At 39.9% G+C, this 10000-nt stretch overlaps 2 protein-coding genes across 10 annotated transcripts in view; both read left to right on the top strand.

Moving 5' to 3' along the window:
• Positions 1 to 6687, top strand: part of LOC138006471 (uncharacterized) — a 63840-nt gene extending 57153 nt beyond the window's left edge. For all 8 annotated transcript variants that reach the window (XM_068853341.1, XM_068853102.1, XM_068853424.1 and 5 more), the window contains 6 exons: positions 578 to 661; positions 1328 to 1467; positions 3135 to 3168; positions 4219 to 4302; positions 4622 to 4717; positions 5036 to 6687. In XM_068853341.1, coding sequence (XP_068709442.1) covers positions 578 to 661; positions 1328 to 1467; positions 3135 to 3168; positions 4219 to 4302; positions 4622 to 4717; positions 5036 to 5380 — 783 coding nt within the window. In that variant the 3' untranslated portion in view covers positions 5381 to 6687. The remainder of the gene's footprint in view (positions 1 to 577; positions 662 to 1327; positions 1468 to 3134; positions 3169 to 4218; positions 4303 to 4621; positions 4718 to 5035) is intronic.
• Positions 6688 to 6924: 237 nt separating this feature from the next.
• LOC138007041 (uncharacterized) overlaps positions 6925 to 10000 on the top strand; it is a 28596-nt gene continuing 25520 nt past the window's right edge. Inside the window, exon 1 of one of the 2 annotated variants that reach the window (XM_068853834.1) lies at positions 6925 to 7123. Coding sequence is in view for 1 of the 2 variants with exons in the window: in XM_068853755.1 (XP_068709856.1) it covers positions 9356 to 9416 (61 nt within the window). In the remaining variant the exon portion in view is untranslated. Of the gene's footprint in view, positions 7124 to 9159; positions 9417 to 10000 lie in introns of those variants that run through there. The other variant, XM_068853755.1, reaches the window with a different exon arrangement.

The following is a 10000-nucleotide window of genomic DNA, read 5'->3' as shown; positions in this document are numbered from 1 at the left end:
AACAGATTATTGACTTTTATATCGCGTAGGCCTGAATTTCAGCCGCCTCCCCCGCTCCCTAAGTCAGGAGGAAGCGGCTGAAATTCAGGCCTATCTGAATCTAAACTTGACGGAGTATTAGTTGACTGGATACTAAATGACACGGTCATGGGTTGGAGACGTGTTTAAGCCTTTCATTTTTTTGAGGCTTCTTCACAACTGCCGAACGTGTTCCATTAACAGCGATGATCTTTTACTTTGAAAAGTGTTTATCCGTTGTTCCAAGATATGAATCTCATTTGTATTAAATTTATTGTTGTCGGGAAGGTAGTTCATTTGTACGTCTTATTCACACCTGGATGCAAGCAGAAGGGTTCAAGTAAAGAGGGGATGGCTGGCTGGCCTGTTCGAACATATCCCCTAAGAGCTTAACAATGGGGAGTTCAAAAGGAATACACGCTGCCACAAATACGCAATTATCCCAACTTTTTAGTGTTATAGATTCCTTGAAACGTGGGGTAATGTTGTAAAACTTTGCTTTGCAAAATGGAGATTAGTGTCACTGCTATTTTTCTTTAACATCCTTCCAAAAATAAAGTCATTTGTCAGCGAATACGAAGAAAAGCTAAACGACTTGTGCGACAAGTGTAAAGAGATGAAGCAGATCTACAACAAGGTTTTGGTGAGTAAGAGTTGCATTGACATAAATGTGAGTGCTGCAAGCTGTTCTTGAAACTTTTGAATCCGAAAACGTTATTTTCATTTGAGTTTTTGTGATTTGTGTGTATCAGGGGCGGATCTAGGATTTCTCTTAGGAGGGGTACACTACTAAAAAATGTCGTAGCTGACTGGTGACGTATTTTTTTTTGCAGAATGCCAGTTGTATTAAAAAGCCGCAGATCATCTCGGGGAGGAGGGGGGGGGGAATGCGCACCCCTGCGCCCTCCCCCTAGATCCGCCCCTGCGTAAGAATTGTTCTCAACAAACAGTCCGTCTTTCTCTTAACCATCGAGCATCACGTGGAAAAACAAACAAACAAATACACCACAGCAAAAATGGCTGCGAATGACTCGTACCCCAGATTTCCTGTGTTTATTTCTCAAATTCTATTTCTCTGTTTTTTTGTGTTTGTTTAAGACCCGAGCAAACGTCTTCCACAACCTTTTGATTTCGTTTACGATGTCAAACGTTTTGAGCATCGCTATTCCAACAAAATCGAACGGATGTTGAAACAAATGCTGAAGGCATTTGGCCCAGGCCTTCAGCTGCATTAAGCGCGACGGAGTACGAGAAGGAGTGTTGCTTGTAGTTTATCAACTTTAGCTGTCAGCATTTTTGTTTTTTTGAGGTTTCTTTTGGTGAACCACAAAGTAGTGATTCAGAAGAACTGTTTGGAGCTATCAGCACTTTCATGGATCAGTTCGAGAAGGCTTTGAAAGACATGCAGGGAAGCAAACATAACAAGGGGAACAAACTAGAGGGGCTCAGGTGAGTTATCGTGCAAGGTGCTGTTTGATGGCATTAGCACATTCATTCCTCGAGGGGATGTTACTGTTTTGGCCAAGTTTGGTTGAAGTGGGGTCAGCCAACAACGAAGACAAAAGTGTGGAGGCCGCCGTTATTTGATGAGCTTTGCTTGAGTGCAAAGGAGTTTGCTCTCGCGCTATGATTGTGGATTCTTCACAAATCAAATAATTTCAGATCAGAAGAGGAGATAACTGTCCTTATCTGAAAGAAATGTTAGGACGTCAAGATCTTCGACATCGACATCATTGCTACCACGGACAATTGCATTTAACGCTATAAGCAATGTCCCTACGCGTGCGTTTTCAGCTTTCGTATAGTTCTCCCCCGCTTTCTAAAAATCTGCATCGTGAATTACCAAATCCTGCTGTCCTGTGGGAAACGCGAGTACCCAACGATAAATTTTCGCCAATCATGCTTTCCCATCAAGCTGATAACTGAGATATTATACATTGTTGTCGCTATCTAAGTTTTCATTACCTGCTAGCGCGCAGTCAATTCTTGCCTGCTCTGTTTCCGTTACGTCGCACCTACAGACAATAGTTTTTATTATTCAACACATTGTGACAGTGCCCAAATATGGTCATAGCGCACTCAATATTCGTCGTGCGCACTCAACAGACATCCTTCGATATACGTAATTTTGTGTGTCGCGGAGAAAAATGGTAGTTTTTCCAGCTTTTTTTTTCCAATAAACGTAGAAAATTTTGCTTTGTCATCAGTGTGTTGAATAATAAAACGATTAAGTGATTAGAGTGTGATGTGAAGTGCTAAGTTTCTACTCCATGTGAACCATTTGAGCGTTAGCCCTGCTGATGGAAATGATGGGCCCACACAAGGACAGAGAAAAACTCTGACCAGGGTGGGAATTGAACCCACGACCTTCGGGTTAGATCACCGCTATTCTACCGACTGACTCGGAGCTACAAGGTCAGACGGGAGCAGGCCGTGGGAAGTGAAGATGTATGTAGCCTCGTCGGCTAAGTATCAGGCGATATTCCACGCAATTTCGAAGGATAATCGTTAATAGGCCATTTCCGAGTTCATGTCTGCCTCCTCTTCAAAGCGAGACTAAGTGCGAAAATTTTGTGTTACATATGAATGCAAACTAATTTTCATAAGAAAAAGTGCGCACTTAGACTCGCTTTGAAGAGGAGGCAGGCATGAAATCGGAAATGGCCTATTATACATGTAGAAGTGACGTCATACCTACAGACAATATGCATGCAGAAGTGACGCTGACCAGCGCTGACTAGCGCGCTATGCATGCTGAACAGCGTGCTTCGTTATATACAACTCTCGTTTGGAGATTACGAAGTTTTAATTTTTTTAACTAGAATGTCAACGTACAGTAAACTTGACCACACGCAAAAAGTAAAGTTGTTTACTACAAGTTGACATCACTTTTTTGTGCACACTCCTGTCTTTACAAGTGCTTAGGAATATGCATAATGGAACAATTATTGGATTCAATTTTCCCGTGATAGCGAAAATTATCAAGGCCGAGGTTTGTGTTATCCGCCTCATCCTTCGGCTTCGGTAGATAACACAAACACAGGCCTTGATATTTCTCGCTATCATGCGGAAACGAAATCTAATTATCTGCTCTTTATTTTTGTTTATTTTTTCAGAGAAGCTATTGCACGGAGGCAGAAGTCGACAGAGGTAGGGAGTTGGATTTCTTGCCTTATCAACTCCTGTTTTTTGTTATTGTGTATGACTCATGAATTTTTTACAGCTTGAAAGGGAAGGCTTGGGATAAATCAATTTTCACGCTTTTTTGAAAGTAATACGGCATATCCCTACACCGTCATATCGTATCTGGAGCCAGAACTGCGTGTCCTCTTCTCTAACTGGCGTTCTTGGCACGGATAGCAATTTCATCGGAAGCGTGCCAAAATTAACTGCGGTATTTGTAACCAAAGTTAAAGCTGGTTAAAGGCTGGTTTCCATATGATCGCATATGATCGCAGACGATCGCGAATCGCAGATCGTAGATCGCAGAAAGTTCTGCGATCGCAGAAGATAGAACCATATTCTATCTTCTGCGATCGTCTGCGATCGTTTGCGATCCTGCGATCATATGGAAACCAAAGTTCTGCGATCTGCGATCGAAACGTATCCCATAATAATTTTAATTCTGACTCAAATGATTCAAAACTTCTTAGCAACAAAGCCTGAATGTTCGTTTATGTTCGTTACTGTTCTGTCAGAAACACGAAGTTCTCTCGGCAGTGTGTGGAAAGCCCCAAGTTTTTGTCTCTTCATGATTATTTTTCGAACTCAAAACCGATGTTTCCTTCGCTTTTGAAGCTGACGAAGAAGACGAAGAAGAAGTAAATTTGCTTGCTGCAAAATTTCCTCCACGATGTCCGCTATGTTGTTTGCTAAAGAGATTTTGCCGCGAGCACAACGCGCGTGTACATTTGACATTTCTGCTGACCGAAATGTATGGCTGCAGCCGGCTCTGCGATCGTTTGCGATCGTTTGCGATTATATGGAAACAGCTCTCTTTGCGATCATCTGCGATCTGCGATTTGCGATCTGCGATTTGCGATCCGCGACCGTGTGCGATCGTCTGCGATCGTCTGCGATCATATGGAAACCAGCCTTAATGGACCAAGCCCCACTCGTGTGCTGTTGCTCAAGGAGCACGGGTTCGACTCCTGTTAGGGTCACTTTTGACTTGTAATCTCTCCTTTCTCCACTTCTCAGGACAACATTTCAGTAGAGTCCATGAGCTCCACTGTTCCTGAACAAGATAGAGTTGATGGGGGCAAACCTAGCGAGACACTACAGGTTGGAATTGTGTTTTGTTAAATTATTGCGTCCCTTGACCTTGTTCCAAATGAATTCTTTCACTCCCAAGGCGTCGCTATTGATGGGTAAATTCGTTTGTCGTTAGGTGGATTAAAATCCATAAGTGTCGCCTACGGGTTACCATGGTCTATGTATTTTTAAATTTTGCCAAAATAAAGTGAAGTGAAAGAGTGTTAAGTAATGCTGCGGAAATTGAACTCTATTTTCTTCAGTTGCTTCAACGCGGCACTGCAAAATGAGTTGTAGTTTATACATTGGAAGTAAAGAATATATGCAACCAGTAATTTTCTTCTTGCAGCATTCAGAAGGAAATAGAAACGTTATCTTGGAAATGAAACAATCTACCAAAGAGCAGCAAACAGCTCATGTTTCAAGCCCGGTTATTCACAAAAAGGTATTCATTATTTACGAGAAATTAACTGAGGCCCTGCAACTTAACTGTGTAATTTTAGAGACTGCAGAAGAAATCCCACTGCTCTGCCCTGCCTTGAGATATACAAGTAGGACCCAATTTTCGAAAAGTGAATGACAAATAATTGAAAAAGCGACACGTTGCGAGCGTGAAAAGTTAACCTTTTTAGCAGAAGGGTTGGGAAACTGAGGATTGCATGGGATTGATAAGGGTAGCACTTCCGCTTCGTTGTTTTGGTTTTATTTCGTCCTATCCTTCGGAAAAATGAAACTATAGTCGTCGTACGTTCTTGTTTTTCAGCTAAGCAGCAAGTCGCCTATAAAGTCCACAGCGAAAGCTGGTCCAAAACCTACAAAGCAAGGCTTTTTAGAAAAACTGAGTGGAGGAAAACATCATCCTCGAAAATGGGACCACAGATACTTCGAATTAACCGACACGGGGTACCTTTACTACTACAAAAAACCAGATGGCGGTAAACCCATCAACTCCATCTATTTGAAAGGATGTCCGGTGGAAATGGACCCTAATGACGCATGCGTATTTATCGTAAAAACAGAGGAAAGAGATTGGCACCTGAAGGCGGTGAATTTTGAAGAAGCCTGGGTTTGGAAAAATGTGTTGTCGTTTTATACTGAAAAAAATTGAGGGCTCGTCTATTTTGTGATCCTCGATCCATGGAAAGCGCGCCGCGTGTGCCAGCCTCGTTTTTAAAGCGGGTTCTTGTGCGAATATAAATTAGCTGGATTATATTCGTAAGGGAAATAGTTTGTACTTGCAATGCAATTGCTTTGAAAAGAGGCTTAATTGATTCAGAAGGGGGAACCTGTCGGGAACACTGAATATTTCGTCTGTGAAAAGCAGGGCTTTGAATTTAATTTTGAATTTGTGCTCTTTCATTTTGCATAAAAATGAATAAAATGAATAATCTGATTTCGGATGTAGGTATCTGAATTTGAAACAGCCATACAAACCAAGGGAAAATATTTTGTTATTTGCAATCGTTGAATTTTGCTGTGAGAAAATTTGATTGGGAAAAACGTCTGAACATTTCACAAAACATGAGGTCACTCGAAATATATTTATTTCAACACATCGTGACAACGTCCAAATATGGTCATAGCGCTCTCAATATTCGTCGTTTGCGTACTCAACAGATATCCTGCGATATACGCAATTTTGTGTGTTGCGGAGAAAAAAATGGTAGTATTTCAACCTTTTTTCCAATAAACGTAGAAAATTGTGTATTGTCATCAATTTGTTGTTGCGGAATATCGCCTGATTTTAGCCAACTCGACCTACGGCTTCGTCGGCTAAGTATCAGGCGATGTTGCGCAAGATTGAGCAGGATAATTGATATTTTTTGCTTGGATAGTCACGATTACCCAATTTCGTGAAGGTAGCGAGTAATCTTACGTCGTGTTTAATAGGATTACCATTTAGAATAAGGTTTCTCGATGTTTCTTACTCAGTCTACGTTTCCACTGTTTTGCAAATACTAGTTTTCTTGCTATTACGTTCCTTCCTTTACTTTCTGCAACGCTCTTCGAAGAACACAACGGAATGGATACGTCTCTAATCAAAGAAGATATTTTTTTGTCTTTCGATAAAGTAGATTTCCAGTCGGGTCGTTTTCTCCGTCAAAAAACAGGTTCGCTTGTATTGCTCCAGTTTTTAACGCATTGCAATTTATTGAAAAATTATATATACATATACGTTGATAAAGCAAATGTGACGTGTTTAAAGCACGAAAAATGACAATTGAAATAAAGTTTAATGATCCTATGAAACACCAGAATAAATATTCGAGGTGCCCTGCACAAAACAGTTTGTCTCTTCGTTTCTAAACTTCTTGTGCTCCTTGGCCATTGGAGACCGCCTGGATAGATTTTGTGCAAGTGCAAGAAACATTGTTTTGACTGGCTGTGACGAAAATTAAACGAAACGGGAAAAAGGTCTATAGGCACCTTCTGGAGTCTCGGCAGGCGAAGTCTAGAGCGATTCGCAAGTCAGCGTGAGGCCAAAAGGATTTAAAAGTCTGCTCAGTTGCAATAGCCCATATTGGTCGAGATCGATATTATGAAAACGATATTTGGATGACTGATGACTGTTTATTTAAAGGAAGTTAGCATTACAGGCAAATGGTTTTGAGGAAGTCCTTTACGGAAAGCCACTTGAAAAATCTAACCCAAAAGTTTCCGGTGACCTTCTTTCCAGCCAACACTGAATACTTTCCGTTTAACCTCCTCTTGTGATTGCGACACTATTCAACCAATTGTCTGACGTTTCCTCGCGAAGTCGCAGTTGAATGTTGGCGTGGTTAAAGCCATTTTTGTCCTTGCTTGGAGCTAACACGGGGATACCAGGATGGTGAAGTTCGATGACGTCAAGGTTCGTTAGCGGAACTCGATATGGTAAAATAACGCAGCTCACAGTTGACGTCCGAACGTTTCAGCATTCAGACGTCATCTCATAATCTGTGTGACCTGTGTCATCATCTTAAAAGCTAATAAACCTATCGGGTCCAGTTTAAATAAAACGCAAACATAGAAGAAAACATTTTTACAACCTTGCATCACATTTCCATACAATACAATACATTCTTTATTTTCTAATAACTTACTAGAAATCTCCTTGTGACGTGCAATTACAGAAGTTTAATTTGTTGAGTGTTTGTGGATGTTTGTCTTGTTGGCTTCCATATTAGCCAATATTGTTTTAACTTATGTCGGGCATGGAACCCTAATATAAAAAAAGTAAAGGAACAAGCTTTTACGACTACAGGTTGCCGACGCAGTAGTGAGAGTACTAGCCTCCAACCAATGTGGCCCGGACTTGGCGTCACATATGGGTTGAGTTTGTTGGTTCTCTTCTCTGCTCCGAGAGGTTTTTTCCTGGGTACTCCTGTCGTCTCCTCACCAAAACGAACCTATGATTTGCTATGACTTGATTTGATTTTGTTTTTGTATAGATCTAGTGACCCCAATTAACGCCCAAGCATGCACTAAATACCAGTTGACACTTACACATTAAAAGTTCATAATCACTATTATATGCTGATATTTGTTGTTGCAAATATAGTGTAATGGTCAACTATTTTAATAATTTTTTAGACAGGTTACCTTGTAAAAAGAATACTAATCTGTACGCGGACTAAGGACGACATCTCTAGTTACACATACAGTTAATCATAGTATTGCTCAGGCAGTCGATAACGTTTGATAGTTTTGGATAAAGCGTAAACATATTAGTCCTTGAGGAAATGAGGCGCATATTTTCTTTCCAAAGGGGGATTATCAGAAAGGAAATCATCTCTTTACGGGCTACGTAGCTGTATGTTTTGGGGAACCACAGCTTTATGGTGATGGTAACACTGATGAAGACGTTCCCGTAAGTGAAATTTCGCTCTCTCTTCTCTTGAAATAATCCCGGCTTTGTTAGCTTTTTCAGTGTAAGTGGGTCGTATATTTACCGATGGAGTTCCAAATTTTTTATTCAGAGGACTTTTTGGGCTTGTTTTATATAGCCGTTATATAATGGAAGACATCATTCGACGTAAATTAAACTCACAGGAAAAATCTTTTTGTTTTTTTTTTTCCACGTTGCGAACGTAAGTTTGAATGAGACCAATTACTGCGGTTTTCCAGATAACCTTTCCGAGGGAAGCTTTTTTAAAACGGAGAAGAGAAGAAAACATGGACGAAAAACTAATAGAAATTTTCAACAACAACAACAACAACGTTTATTACATACAATAGTAGTTACAGTGAAAAGTTTGTCCACCCAAAGTTAGCAAGGCTAATCGAGTTGGGTGGAGCAAAGATAAAATACTTAGTTAATATATTTACAATGACAAAGATTAAGAAAGGAAATAATTATTATTTAAGACAAGAGCGATTGAATGTTTCTATGATAAAGATGTGAGGTACTACAGTGGAATACAGATTGAGATTCTAGTTAATTGATTGCTGATCATAATCTTAAGATTCAATAATATTTAGCGAAAAGGTTTACTCTAGATGAGGGCTATCACAAATATCAAGTTCTTTCGATTAAAAGAACAGAGGAATAGCAGTAGTATGTAATTTGTTAAATGCATTTAAAGTGATTAATTTATTTAAGACCAATATCATTTGTCAAAATGCTTTATTCTATGAATAATTTCGCAAGTTTCTAGATAAGAAGCTATAAGAGTTTTCAGAAAATTTTCAGAAATTAAAATATCATTTAAAATATCATTTAGTAAAATTCAAAATTAATAATTATTACTATTGCCTTCATATTACTGGTGTTGGTTGCTGATATATTAGACTATCCCCGAATTAAAAGACAAGGCGATCGGGTCGGACAGGTGGATTTCGATCATTACCATATGGATTTTGCTTTGTGTATTAATTAATCTATGGGAGATATTTTTAACCTTAGCAATGACGTAATGTCCCTTGTCATCTCCATCCCCAATATTCGACCATAAAGCGGAATATTTTTATCACCTCCGCTTTCACGGCGAATGCCAACGCCAGGGAAGTTATCCCATCGGTTAATGGTTTCAGAGATCAAGGGTTTAAACGTCGGTACCTTATTGATCGCCATAAATTTAATAGTCCCTCTGCTGTCGAGTTCATGTCGTCCTCCAGTGGGGTGGTTCCTTCTTCCAGTACTCCAAACCTTTCACGTCTGGCAGGTAAGCAAACTATAAAATCTTGAGCAGTTTAGGGCATTGTAGATGGTTTTGGTGGAACTGTCTTTAGTTCTTCTAAAGGGCAGTAATTTACGAGGAAGTAGAGTTTCAATTTTGTGAGGTAACGACTATTGTCACAATTCCCGAGCTCGGATCATCGGAAATCGGAAAACCGCCAAACCAGCCTCCAAACCAACAATACTGTTGGCAGTGGTTTCTTAAATTCGTTTGTCTGGCGGGCCGTAAATATAACTTTCATCTTTTATGGGTGTATGTCTTCATCGCAGTTTTTTCCCTAATTGCTACTCGAAAAAATATGCCTTAATTCATATTCAACTTGTTGACAACGTTATGCGGATGCCCAATACACGTTCCTTACACGGTTGTCTCTGGTTTCTTTCCAATTCTGTCGCGTGCAATAGTTTTGGAAAATTGTAAAAGTAAGTTACTCATCGTTACCAGCGTTGTTTTTTTTTCCGGAGGACGATCGAGAAGCAACTTATTATACCTGCTTGTGAAATTTCGCAGTCTTAACAAATTTACGGCTACCGAAAAATTGCTTTTGTCATCAAAATCACGACAAAAAA

This window comes from Montipora foliosa, chromosome 1, assembly GCF_036669935.1.
Source record: "Montipora foliosa isolate CH-2021 chromosome 1, ASM3666993v2, whole genome shotgun sequence".
NCBI classification, from domain to species: Eukaryota; Metazoa; Cnidaria; class Anthozoa; order Scleractinia; family Acroporidae; genus Montipora; species Montipora foliosa.
The sequence above is the reverse complement of the archived record's forward strand: the minus strand, read 5'-3'. Positions and strand labels throughout refer to the sequence as shown.